General features: G+C 39.3%; 1 protein-coding gene across 3 annotated transcripts in view; it reads left to right on the forward strand.

The window, feature by feature from the left end:
- Positions 1-14,700, forward strand: part of cadpsa (Ca2+-dependent activator protein for secretion a) — a 215,638-nt gene extending 200,938 nt beyond the window's left edge. For all 3 annotated transcript variants that reach the window (XM_040115542.1, XM_040115544.1, XM_040115543.1), the window contains 2 exons: positions 11,486-11,590; positions 14,527-14,700. In XM_040115542.1, the coding sequence (XP_039971476.1) occupies positions 11,486-11,590; positions 14,527-14,700 (279 nt within the window). The remainder of the gene's footprint in view (positions 1-11,485; positions 11,591-14,526) is intronic.
- The last annotated feature ends 277 nt before the right edge of the window (positions 14,701-14,977 follow it).

Genomic DNA, 14,977 nt, shown 5'->3' on the forward strand with positions numbered 1-14,977 from the left:
ATGCATCTGGGCCCACTCCAATAGCTTTTCTAACCCCTGCAGAATCCATTGGCAGCTGGGGAGTGATTCTGTGGTCACAATGAGGTCATCCATGAACTGCCGTTGAACAGAATTCATTCTGCACCTTCAGCACACTGGTTCAGCAGACTTAGTGAGCATGATCATTCCTAGGGAGAATAGTGTCACTGGATAGTGCACCCTGTGGTAATGCCAATATCTACCATGTGCCAGCTTGATGTGATTGCTCCTGAAGAGACCCTCATCCTGTAGTAGTTAGTGATGAGGTCTCTGATCCTGCTGAGGACGTGATATTTGGTTAGTGTGAGCTACACCATCTTGTGTTGAATAAAGCCGTATGCATTTTCCAGGTCAAGCCACAACACTGACAATTTGCCCTTGTTCTCTCTGGCCTCCCCGATGAGCTGTATCACCACACCGGTGTGCTCCAGAGAGCGTGGCAACCCTGAAATCCCACCCTTCCAGACTAATGTGTCGATGTACCTGTTCTTTGCCAGGTAGGTGCACAGCCAATTAGAAACAGCACTTAAGGTCGTCGCCTTGACACACAGCAGGGAGATGATATAGAGCTTGTCTATCTTGGTGGGGTTTTCCTCCTTCGGGATCCACACACCCTCAGCTACTCTCTAGTGTTCTGGGATCTTCCCCCGCTCCAGTAGAATCACAGGAGTTTGGGACCATTCTTGTACACTTTGTATGAGGTGCTGCTTGGTCCCTTAGCAGAGCTTGCCCTTGCTCTGATATGTCGGATATTGGTCTATGTCTTCCTGCAAGCAGGTCGGTTTCCCACAGTGCCCCAGCAACTGGTTGGTGAACATGAAGGGGTTGGTGATAAAGGCAGCATGCTTTGGGGCCCTTTCACGATGCCACCTCCGATCCTGACCCTGATCTTCTTTCATAGGATGTACAACATCTGGACCATGCCATTGCGTTCCTCTGCTCCTACCTCCTTGTACTGGGACTTCAGCACTTTCATTTCCTGTCTGATGTTGTTCTCACTGTGCTTTGGTTCTTCAAGCAATTTCTGGAGCCTTTCTTCTCCTTTTCTCTAAACCGTTCAGCTGCAATGCTGACAACGATTGTTGTCATGGCCTGTAGTTTCTTATTGGCTTCTCCCTTTACTATTGCCTCCAGAATTTAGTTGACATCTTTGTCAAACTGCTTCCACAGTGAAGTCTTGTAAGCTGCAGGCCATCCTCCTGTTAGACTTGCTATTAGAGGGATTAGTTTGCAACACTTGGAGGTTCCAGGCACTATGGGGTGACTCTGGGCTTGGAACCTCCTGCATCTCACCAATATAGACACCTGTGAAATGTGCTACTCCTGCTCCCGCCAGACACTTCATCCTCACTTAGTGGATCTTCAAGCCGCAATTGTTCTTGCAGATTTTGCCACATGATCTCCAAACTTTATTAAAATTATGACATATTTTTCAGCTTTCCAACACTAAGGAAGTATGGATTGACAGCACTGTTAAAACACCAACTTTGTCACTGCTGTCTTTGTCAATGCTGTCAACATTTCTGTTGTATGTCAGTATAGGCCATGGCACAATAAAGGCGTTTTTATTATTTTTATGTTTTTGTTTGCATACAACTGCAGGAGTGATTTAATCGAGTGCAAAGGTATAATCAATGCAATCAGTGTTAACTTTGGTTAGCAGGTAGCATTTATGCAGTGAAATCACTGTTTTACTCTATTTCGTTAAAACACCAAATAAGTTAAATTATTACCAAGCATTCAATCCCAACTTTCAGTACTTGTGATACTCATTGTGATGGACACATTTCAGTTGGTACTCAAACAGTATTGAGGTTCAACAGTCAACACCAGCAGCTGTTTGGATTTAACCTTATAACTGAGGGCATGAATCGTGGTTGATTCCGCCATTCAAAGTAAAGTTAAGGATTAGTGAGGGCCTACTGTACATCCAAAGTCATTAGCATACCAGTAAGGTAGTTCATTAGCCACCTCTACTTTCTGAGTGCGGAAGGTATTTTGGTCAGCTACATAATCATAATCATAATCAACAACCACTTCTACATTTCTTGACATGTAAGGACTTTCAATTACACACCAAACCTTAACCCTTACCGAAATTACAACCATGCTCTTTATTCTAATTTTCACCCTAAATATGAATCACATATACGTATTTAAACAAGTATGGAGAGGCAAAAATGTCACCATGTATTTTTTCATTATAGAGACTATTTTCCTTATTAAACAGGTTACGTACTACCAACACTTTTTCAGTACTGGTGCCAATACAATATCTTACATTTGTTACAGTACTAAATTCATACTTTTTTCAGTACCTTGGTGAAATATGTAAATACAAAAACATTTGAATATAAGAAAGTGAATCAGTTCTCAAGTGATCAATCTTGTCTTAATTTGAACTGATGCACTACCACCAAATAAGATACACATCAAAATTAACAGATTTGTAATATAGATCAATAAGTATCTGAACAAATAATACATAAACAAGACTATAATCTGAGTATTCAATGCCAAATTTCAGTACTTGACAGTTACATACTCTCCTGTCAGTATTGTGTTTATACACACACACATACAAACACACACAGACACACACGCACACACACACACACACACACACACACACAAACACACACACACAGAGACACGAGCAGCAGTGGAGGCAGAAAGAGGCAGAGTCCCAGGTTGCTTGTAATCCCTGTGTACCCCCTGTGGTGAGGCCCCTCCTCAGCTCCAACATTCCTGGCTCTCAGCAGCACAAAAGCTCCTGAGTGGCCCCATAAAGGAGGGGCCTCTGACCTAACAAATCAGTTGGCTTTCTAGGGGTTATGTGTGTGTGTGTGTGTGTGTGTGTGTGTGTGTGTGTGTGTGTGTGTGTGTGTGTGTGTGTGTGTGTGTGTGTGTGTGTGTGTGTGTGTGTGTGTGTGCCTGTGTGTAAATATGTGTATCTTATTAGCCCCTTTCACTCACACGCACTTTTATGGCATTTTTCTCCTACCTTTAATTAAGAGCATGGTCTTTTAATTTTAGTATGCGGAAGTACCCATACGTTTATTAAACTCAAATTTTTAGTGCTCCCCTCAAAACTGTACGTTTGCACTGAGATACACTCTTGCACAGATTTCCTGTGCTCCTACTTGAATTACTTTCAAGCTGATTCTGAACTCTCTAAACTTCTGCTCTCACTCTCAGATTTTTGTATAACTACTATGAGGAGCTTGTTTTTGACCTCAGAACACCTCTTAGGGTTGGTCACCCTTCTTTTAATTGGGTATGTTTACCTGCCCTCCAGGGATGTATTTCAGTGTATCCCACTTTGTTTTTTGATTTATTTAAATAAAAAAGCAGATGATGCCTGCATGAATTTGTTATTTTTGCAATATTAACTATTAAACAGCTGCACTCTAACCACAGCAGTGAACTACAGGAAATTAAAAAAAAGTTACCAGGAGCTTTTTAAAAAGATGAAACCCCAAAGTCAAGGCTACCAAGTTAGTGAATTATTTTTGATGGCCTAGTGTCTGTAAATTGCCAAACAATTTCGTTCGTACCGCTGAAGTGTGCCAACTTTAAAAGACACTTCCTGTCATTTGTAGATAGGTTATTTTTCACCAGTAAGAATACAATAAATTTATGTAGAAAATGAGGCCTCACGTGTGGCTGTCATTTTTTAATCCATCAAACTAATGTGTATTATTATTTTCATGGTTCATAAGATGCAGTGTAAACGCTAACAGGAATGTGCAAAAGGGACTGAGTTCTTGATTTAGTTTTGACTTAAGTTCCTGTGGCTCTCCTGGAACTATTTAGTCAAAAACAAGGCATTAGAGCATAGTATGCATACAGTGTAGGACTCAGCTATATTCAACACACATCTACGTCATGACATCATTTTAGTTTCAAAAAAGTATATTTATCTTTTCTGATGCACATTTCTGCTTCTCATTCTTCACAGTGCTCTGAGTGAAGTGAAAGTTGTCTGCTGATATAGGCACATTGCAGCTCAGGTAAAACTTGAAGCCATAAGCTTTATGTGTTGTTTGCCCTTCAAATCTGAAAAGGCCAGTTCCCTGTCATGACACTACACAGCAAATATATGCAAAAGGGTCATGAAAGAGGTGAGTAGGTGGATGAGGAGGGGGAGAAGGAGAGGTGTGCCATTTTTTGCATCAACTCCTGCTGGTGGCAGGCCCCCCTGCCAAGTGCCATGTGAAGACATTGGTGTGAATGCTGGCTTCAAGGCAAGGTTTGTGTGTATGTGTGTGTGGCAGTAGGTGGGGGTTTTTGGTGGGATGGGTGCATTGGTGTCAGATGGGGGCAGGAGGTCGCTCTATCTCCCAGCTCTCACTTGAAGGGGGATGGACCGGCAGATGTATATGTGCGTATGTGGGAGAGTGTGTGTTGTGCGGGGCGTGCATGCTGCCTGTGTATAGGTAGGGGTTCATCAGCATGTTGTGAGGTGACAAAATACACACAAATGCACACAAAGATAACCCAGTTGAAGGAACGGAGGCCCTTCCTTCAGATGGAACTCGTTAGAATGTCACAGATTTGATCCTGTCGGGTTATGGCATTATGTATTCAGAGCCATATTACGCTTGTTTTGGCTGTCAGCAAGTGCTAGCCCCCTGCTGATCCCCATGCATCCTAAAAAAGAGAGCTTGGGTGTATTCGTCTGTTCTGATAATTTTCTTTTGTTAGATCCTGCCAAGAGGAACAAAGCAAGAGGGGCCATCACTGTTCATTTGACAAGCTCAGCAAGTGTCAAAGTGGCTTTTAACTTTATCAGCATGCTGATGCTACAATTTCTTAATGCTTCCCTGAAAGACTGTCACCTTCTCATAGAGTTTCAAGTGAAACTATGGTTTTTAAATGTGGCTATTTTGAAGAAGAAAGCGTCAGTTTGAAGAGCTCAGATAGTTATGTGTCAGAGAAGGATAAAAAGATCGTTCCAGGAATGGTGTAAAGAGTACCATTTGGAGGGGAAGAGGGATAAAATCAGGGCAAAAGAAACAACCAGCCTTCCTGTTAGGAATTAAAGGATATCAGGATAAAAAACCTAAGAAATATCCCTGAAAAAAGTATATATGTTAAAGGTAAAAGAAAAAGAAAAAAAGAAATGCAGTGTGGATAGTGGTAAACTCAGAAAAAAGATTTAATGATGAAACAATGTCAAGTGAAAGATCAATGTTGGGATGACAAAAGTGAAAGAAAAATTTGGGAATGATGTGATGTAGTTTGCTGTTTAGTAGAAAGGCAAAAGACGAGAAAACAAAAATTGATGGAAGAGGTTTAAGGAGATAAAATGATAATTCCAGATGAAGGTCATGGAAAGTAGTGTGTAATGTGGGCGCTGTGTCTGACAATTTATGTAATTCTCTGAAACTGACAATTCAGTAAGTTTACACACTCCACGTGGCAGCGTTTCGCCAGATGTGTGGAGGTGAAAGAAATTAGTCAGGATTTGAATTCTGTCAAGCTCACTTTCCTCACTCTTCACACAACTAGTTTTGCCCCTTTTTTGGATTTACACGAGAGCAACACTATGAATACCTTTGAGAATTGACTGTCCAATTGTGCATGCTAGGGGTGTTACTTTCACAAAGTCAAGTTAGAATGAATTCAAACAATAAAGGTTTAAATGTTTTGAAAAGAAAATAATTTTACTCATATTTTGAATTAGAGATGACATTGTGTAATTATAATAAACGATGCTAGAATAAAAATTCTAGAATTGAACAACAAAGTTAGAAGAAAGATAAAGCTTTAAGTGAACACATCCTCATAGTAAGAGAAACTACAGTTAGATGACTAAAGATTCCAAAGTGTCCTGTATCAACACTTAAGGTGGTTAGCAAGAAAACAATTCAATAACTTAACATATGACTTTTGGTACCAGACCAAAGCCTCCTTCTTTTAGCTCCCACAATCAACATAGTCTCTACATCACCAGTTTGTTGACACCAAACTGATCTAGGTCAGTTTTGTATTTGTTACATGGAAGTGTGGGTTGGTGTGTTGCACAATGGGACAATTTTGAAGGCCCCAGAGAAATCAAACTGTCTATGGCTACCTTTGCAGAGATTGTAATGTGACTTTTATTTTTCAGACATACATTCATGGTGTTCACAACCAGGCCTCACTGTATAGAGCTGCAAAGTGGGAGGAACCATTTCAGGTGCCCCCGGCTCTGGAAGTAAATGTCCCATTTACCTTTCCTATAGACATTGTGATGTGACTCTCAGTTGAGGCACTTCTATGGCTTGGATTGGTAAGAACATTTGTCAAGTCATCAGTGCAAAAGATCCATAACATAAAAACTTCAGAGGAGAAGTTAACTACATCTCCGAAGGTATATTTTGGGAAGAAACATCCAATCACAGAGCTTAAAATTATGTCACATTCTCCGCTAATGGTGGGCGGTAGCTCAAGGTTATGGTGTTAAGAAAACTGATTTTACAATCTGCAGCTTAAATAAACTCACTTTTAATTTATGGGTAAATTTTGGATGAATTCAGCTACTGTGGTGCGGTGTTTTATTTACAACTGAAATGACAAAGCATTTTGAATTTGCTACAAATCTGACTGACTTGACTGTATTTAGACCTATCCACCATGCCAAAAATGATGGACAAAACATGATTTCACCAAAACGAAGGTGAAATAATTGAAACTGTCACACAAAAAACTATAGGGTTACCTTGGAGAGTTCCATGTTTCCATGTTAAGCAACACTGAGCATATCAATTAAAGAAAAACTTGAAAAACGAATACAGAATATGGAAAAATGCTTCCGGATTCAGTGAACCTCCCACTTTGTAGCTTTATACAGGGAAGCCAGAGGGAAATTTCAGGGAATCCTTAAGATTCAGAGCTGGACTGATGCATCACACAAGCTTTAGTCAAGTTAGACAGTTGAAACAGCTGGAAAAATGAATAGTGCATGCAACTTTAAGCATATAGCCCATCTGCATGGAAGCATCTCCGTGATTACTTTCCTTAGAAGATGACTCTCTCCAAAACAACTTGAGAATAATGCTCTCCACAAGGATAAAAGTATCACCCTTGTATTCAGGGATGGGATAATCACCCTTGATGACATCAGACACTGCAGACTTTCAACAAAATTCAAATGGTGTGATTCATTTCTGTGCTTTTCTATTTATGAAGGACCATCTCATAATGGATATCCAATGGATTATATATACAGTAATGTCAGTCAATATCATAGCATTTGTCAAATTATGTTTTCTAATTGGCTGGAAGGTGCGTTAAACTGTGTATCAAATATAGTTTCAGTCAGTAGGTTAACAACTTCTCTAAATTAGTATTAAAGGTATGGTAACTGCTTCATTTAGATTGGGGGAATGGAAACCAGTCATGCAGATATCTTCTGATGGATCAGCAGTCACTTTAATTTTTTGAAATGATGAAACTGGCATTACATTCAAACTGGCATTAAAAGATCTGAAAGTTGATTAAGATCGCAAGCATTATGTGTAAACAAGATGTCCCTAACAGACCTCCAAAATGCCAGTCATGGCAGCAAGACTTGTGATATAACTGTCAAGTCTCTTTTTATATAAAATGAAAATGAGTAAAGCAGAACAGGACACAAAATGGCTGCTGCAAAAATGGCTGCAGATGGGAGCTGTGTGGCACAGTGCAAAATCTAAAGTATTATGGAGAAATGAAGGAGGAGTGGATGAAGGAAAGAGGGAAAGCAGCCAGTCAGTGGATCAGTCACTCCAGGCCTGGCCTCCCGGCAGGGGGTTGTGCTTGGGGCGAGATCACAGGCCTGCTGCCATGCCGAAGCCTTCACAGGCACACAGCGAAAGATAGGAAGCTGCTGGCACCAGGTCGCCTCACTGATTCACCCCGGCACTGCCTGGGCACAGCCATCTTCTCTTTCACCCGTATTCCATCTACTGAGCTTGACCTACATGTACATAAATCTGCTCTCTTCCTGTTCTTGTCTTTTCTGTAGGCCTGAAATAGTAGTGATCTGAGCAGGTTTTGGTTTTTTTGGGCTTGGTCTGGCAGCTCAAAGTCGGACAACAATTTTGAATTATTTTTGTTGATTAATTGTTAGTCCAGATACACAAACTAATACGCAGATTAATTAAATTCATCTCTAGCACTGAAAAAATTCAATCTGAGGTTATTGTGGCTGTTGGCTGTGTTTCTTGAATACAAGATGTTTGAACAAAAGCAAGCACATAGTTACATCTTTGTGTTTCATGTGCCTCTTACACTCCAAAAACTTTTGAGGTTGTGTTGCTTCCTCCAAAATGTTGCTGTCAAAAATGAGCATATTACTAATGCAATGTCAGTGTCTGTTTAATGACGTTACAAGATGGCAAGGCTACTGCATGAGTTTGTCACGGTTCCTCAACCTATTTCGTGTCTTATTTGGTGAATTGTTTTCACCACAAGCTAATAACAAAAGCCACCAGACAAAGATAGATGACAGGAAAAACTGTCTTCTTTTGTTTGTACACGGATCTTTTGCATTTTAGTTTATACCCACTGTACTAGATTGATGGATAGATGGATGGATGGATGGATGGACGGACAGACAGACAAGCTTCATCTTAAAAAATCAGAGAGAAATTAAGGTTTTATTCAGCACCAGCTAGTAAGTGTAGATTATAACATTGCTCAGTATTCTGTGTTTGTATTTCTATACATCTAAAGTCTTTTATTATTGTTAATAAACATGATTACTGTGGTTTAAAAACCATTCAGCAAATATTTTGCAATGAGCAAATTATGTGACTTTCTACTTGGTTAAATTTAATGGACAACAGAGCTCATATTCCATCGTTATGATAAAAAAGTTGTCTACTGTCAAGGATAAAAATCTGTCTTGTGCAACTAAGTAATTACCACCAGGCATCTCATCTCCCCTAAAAACACACATACACTCACTGCACCCCCCTTCCTCTTCATTTGTCTTCCCATTCTTCTCCAGCCCTCCATCCGCTGTGACCCTGACTGTTGAAAGTCAGTCAGCTTCTATTAGTATCAACCTGCGCTCATCATTATCCATCAATTAGACTGGCACAAGCCAGGGCCCACAGAGAAACATCTGCAGCCTTTCGGCTCAGTTTCTTCATGGTCACCGTGCTCTAAACTCACTGTGCCTCGCAGAAGGCTTGCCCAAACAGAGCAGCAAATCTCAAGGTTGATGCATGTAACACCTGTGTACATTATATTAACAGTACTAGGGCTGGCTATAGTACATTAGGAGTACTGAAAGAATTGTGTCTGTTGCATCAAACCATCTAAAACTGACTATACTATATATAGCACTGATATTCACCACTGAATACTTTATCATATTCTTGGTCTTGTTTAGGATAGTTAATCTTTCATCATATGTTAGCATGAAATAAAATGGGCCTCTGCAATGTGTAATGAAGAACTGACACATTCTTTCTCATACAAGGTTATAAAGCTAATTTTACAAATAATATAACACACTAATCCTAACACCACAGTCTCCAGTCTTCCATGCTGAGGTAGGACCTTTGGTTAATGCAGGGGTGCTGCTGGCCATTCGGCTGCCCTATATAAATATACACATATATATATATTTATATGAATGTGTGTGTGGGTGTGTGTTTGTGTGTATGTAGCAGCGGTGCTTGGTTAATGATCTAACTTTAGCTTGATGTTGCTGTGTAACTAAAGTCTACTCATAGACACATTTTAGGCACATTTTACGCCAAGTTCTTGCACAGCCGTTTTGTGTGTAGACAGTCTCTAACATTTGAAAAGGTTGCCTTCTTGTAATTAAAAACTGGTTTTTACAGAAGAAAACATATAATCATCAGAGCAAGGTTTTTGAAAAAAGTATTGTTTTGCTATCAGTACTTAAAGTCAGGCATTGTATCACCTATAGTACAGGAGCAGATTATTGTTCAAAATCAAAAGTGCATGTCATACAGATTAATAACATATACTTTTAGCCTTCTAGCAAAAATACACTACTGCAGAAACTATTACCTATAAAACACAAAGTGGAGATCAATAGTTAAACATCAATAGTTGAATATAATGCAATACTATACACTCAGTAACAGTTTTTGTTCACTTCTTAAGTATCAATAAAGCACATACACACCCAACACTTTATCTATGTTTGGCATATAAATATACAGCTTTCCTTATATAGTTTCCTTACTTTGTTACTTATTATACATCTAGTACTTCCAAGCTCTCTGAAACATGCTACAAACTTAAATAAATACATTAATAAATCACACTTGACTACAAATAAATGTGAATGTAGGCCAGACTATATGCCATCAGTAAAATCACTGGGTGACCAGAGCATTTATCTGATATGTCTTCGTCCAAAGTGACTTATAATTAGTGCATTCAACCAAAAAGTGCATAGGAGGATATGTCATCAAAAATTGTAATTCTGTTTGACGAGGAAGGTTGCTGTCTTGTCCTTCATGTTGATGAAATGCTTAGTAACCAAGTCATATAATACAATTTACCACTTAAGTGGTTGCTGTGATTGACTTCCCGTGGCTTTCAGGAGAAAACCTTGCCTGTGTTACGGTGGCATAATAGGTCCAGTCTTGTTCGGGGCATTGACACCAGTTGGACCCAACTCAGAACTGTCTCTGGCAAGGTTTCTTGCAGTTGTAGAACACATTTATACCTAAATAAATATGTTGTGATCAAGCCCTCTTTTCTCTGAATCACTTACCTTTTTGTCATCAAATCTCTCAAGACACACGTGTTCATCATTAAAGAGAGAGACCGCGATAAGTAAAGGCAATACAGTCTGGAACATACTGCAAAACTGACAGATTTGTTGCATGCACTTTGACAAGTCAATGGCAGTCTCACAACATGTTGCCGTGTGCCAAGAGCATATTGAGCCTTACTCTTCATCAGGATCCCCCTTAACTGATGCCTCATGGGCTGCTGGATCTTCCTGGGGTCCACACTCCAGGCATAAATATATTCTAAGCCTATGGGACTATTTCTGATGGAGCCCCACCTGACAAGAGTAGAAAGTGTGTGTAGGCGTCACTGAACCTCAGCAGAACAACCCCCTGCTATAGAGTAGCACTGCTCTGTGCTGTATGTCAGTTTCTAATCACTTGGTGAGGCTGTGTGACTGAAACAACATGAACATCTTCAGACTACAGACGTCTTTCTGCTGAGGATTTGTTCGTCAGCTCTGTCCCTCTAGGCTCTTCCTCAGATCCACAAGGAAACTCAGTGTCATGATGATACACTACAAGGATGACATCACATGCTTTTTCTGCCAAATACACCATGAGCAAGTCAATGGATACATATGCTAATTTCTAGGGTTGTGAATTAATTGCTTTGAGCGTTAAAATGTTGCTTTATGATGTGTGTGTTCTGAAGCTAACAAGCATCTCATGGAGTATCAGATGACATGTATTGTATGTTTGTGTGTCTGTTACAGCAATGGTACACCAGCACTATGAACCTCATAGGAGCATGGCTGACTGACCGTATGGACCTTCAGCTCCACGTTTATCAGCTGAAGATTCTCATCAGGATTGTCAAGGTGAGAACAGCTGCCTTATACGTCTCTAAACCATAGATCCAAATGCAAGCATAATATTTCCATTAGCTACTGTTATTATTATTAGCTACGGTTGTTATTAATATTATTAGAATATTCTTAAGAAACAATGATAAAGTTACAAAATTAAATGACTCTATTATAACTCTGGTACATTATAACATTTCAATGCTGCTTCCCACATAATTTGATTTTTATTACTGTTAAAAGTTTAGGTTTAGGGAAAGGTCGTGGTTTGGGTTCTCAATCATCCATCCATCCATCCATTAGCTATTTCACTTAATCTTCGAGGGTCGCGGGGTATTCGCAATCAATTGTTGATTTTTCATACCCAGGATCTTCTTGCAATGATGTCATAGTGGTAATCACTGAGCCACTGTGGCACCCACTGTAATACCAGTCCTGTGGTTGACTATAAAAGCTGACAACCACATCCTCAAGACCACATGTTAGTCTAGAAGGATCCATCTCACCAAAACTGTATCTATTGAACTTGTAAAGAGGGGCAGCATAGTGGATCACTTGTCAAAAAGTTTTATCTCAAAGGAATAAGATCCTGGTTCAAATCTAATCTCCACAATAAAAAACAGTTGGAAGCATGTTCTTCCTAGTTCATTCCCACCTCAGGCTCTGCCTCCTTTGAATTTTGTGTGTCCAGGTCATGTATAGTATGTCATAATGAGTCATTGAGCCTGTCACATTCTGAATGCAGCCAAAAAATGCCATTTAATTTTGGAGGACACACCACACAAGTGTCTGAGTAGGAAGTGCCGGCTCAGCCACAAGTTCACAGGCCACATCCTTTCAATGAGAGTTACACTCACAGTTCATATATTATCCACCTCAGATGAAATGGAGACTCTAATACCCTTTTGACACCAATACAGTGAACCTTGAGTCAAGCATTTGTGTCTGGTCTGAACAGGCCATGAGCCGTGTCAAGATTTTTTGCAAGTATTGCCCTTCCCTGCTTTTTTAGGATGAGCCGTGATGTTACACCATGAATGGAAAAATAGTTTAAAATAGTTGTTTTTATCACCCACAATTTTCGACCTTTCTGTTAAGGAAAACTTCCGCTTATCATAAATTAGGTTTTCTATTTGTTGCTCTTGTAACTGTCTCTATCAGTTATGATAACAATGTGCTCACCAAGGTAAATGCAACAGCAGAGCAATCAGACAATAAAACACCTTGTAAGCAAATTGAGAGTTTAGCCAGGTTATTAAATCACTCTACTGGAGGTAAAACCGAATCATAAATAAATATACAGTTTGGTATGCAAGTATTTGGACAGTGACACATTTTTTACTTTTTGTAATTTTGCCTCTGCACACCACCACAATGGATTTGAAACAAAGTCATCAAGATCTGATTCAAGACTTTCTGTAGACTTTCAGCTTTAACAAAAATATCCTTACGTACCAAACTGTAATAATAATAATCTCCCATTGTGTGTGTGAACAAGTACGATAACTACAGTAGGTCAAAATTTACCAGGTGGTACTGTGATGGATATTTGTAAAATACAGATTAGGTAATAATTTTACCAATTCCTTTGATTTATCTTTCAAATAAATCTGGCTTCCCTTACATCGGGGTTTTACAGCCTGTAAACTGTAATCTGACCAATCTGACCCGTATATGTTATCATAACAATGGAACCCAGGGCCAAAGCTACAAAATTAAAGCAAAGTTTAAATAAACCATAGTTGTCTTTAACAAGTTAAATCAGATATAAAGAAACTGTGTAGGCTATATAGCTCCTTGTGAATAAGCAGTACTAACTTTTTAGTGTATTACTTGACTTTATTTACATTGAACTGCTGAAAATGGTACCTTTGTAGCCACTTTGGCACCAGTATGTTGACACTTTGGCTGTCTTTTCTACCAAGTGGGAGATATCATATAATATCACATCATATTATATAAGCAGAAATTTCCCAAACAGTATATTCAAGTTGCAATTGCAACTCTGAGGTTTAGCATGAATGGCTTTTCCCCTTTGGCTGCTCAGAAAAAATAATTCTCACAAAGTAATCACTTCTTTATCAAATTTGTAGATCTAATTAATTCTTAGTATATGGAGAGTAAACCCATCATCACCCAACCTGTTTTCAACTAAACCCAGTATCATATTTTATAGCTATTCAGATGGGCCTAAACCCTTTATAACTAAATACCTTGTCTGTCGAGACCAATGAAACAGGGGCTTCCTTATACAAAGGTTATTGGTCTTCTGGTCTCCATAGCCGTGTACCGAGGGTTTTCGAGTCTTGTGTAAACAGTGTTAACCCATGACACTAGATTACTCAAACCTTGAATGTTTCATTTCCTTATCTACTGTCCAACACAGGATTTGTGTACGAAAGTGGAAATAGATTGGCTACCTGCGCTTCACTGCCTTTTAACCATAATACTGCACATCTTGCATAGGTACTTGTGCTAGTATTGTTTTTTTTATAATCAAGACTTTTTCTGGGGAAATTGGTGTGGTGTCAATTTCTCCCTGTATTATTGTCAATGCAATATTATGAGTCTAGAACAAAGACACTTGAGTCTGGTGGACTTACCATCAAATCTTTACATTTATTCATGTTAGTTTAAAAAAATACACTAAGCAATACAATGGACCAAAGAAGACATTCTTTACAGTCCTACATTTTTGGAAATATGATTGTTTTTCAATCTTACCCATATTTCATGGGTTCATATCTGTATGTCTAGTCTGGGACGTTCAGCGCAGCATCGTACAAAGACTGGAAGTATCTGACTTTGGGTAAACATGCATATTGGTCAAAATGTAGGAGAGACTTTTGAATAAAGGCGTCACCGGAAGAACACCATCTTTTTCACAAAATCTATAAAGTTATTTCTTGAATGCCTTTGCCAACTGCTTCACATTCTATTCTTTTTGATAGAAAAAGTACCGTGACTTCCGTCTTCAAGGAGTGCTGGACTCTACATTAAACAGTAAGATGTATGAAACCGTAAGAAACCGACTGACCCTGGAAGAAGCCACTGCCTCAGTTAGGGAAGGGGGAATGCAAGGCATTTCCATGAAGGACAGCGATGAAGAGGACAACGATAACTAGATCCAACGGCCTGAAAACTTCAGGGATATAGCTTTTCAGAGGGTGAGTGGTATAGAGAACCCGTGCAGCCTTTCCATGAGGTCAAAACAGATTGACCTAAGATCCAACTTCCCTCAATTATTTGCTTTGTCAGTTTTTCATTCCTATAATATAATAATGTAATAGTTCCACATTTCCGGCAGAATTAATACAAAAATGAAGAAAATGCATTTTGTGTCTATAAACACTTGCAAGACCTAAGTCTGTCCTATCAACTCATCATTAAAACTCAAAACTC

This window comes from Xiphias gladius, chromosome 21 (assembly GCF_016859285.1).
Source record: "Xiphias gladius isolate SHS-SW01 ecotype Sanya breed wild chromosome 21, ASM1685928v1, whole genome shotgun sequence".
NCBI lineage: Eukaryota > Metazoa > Chordata > Actinopteri > Istiophoriformes > Xiphiidae > Xiphias > Xiphias gladius.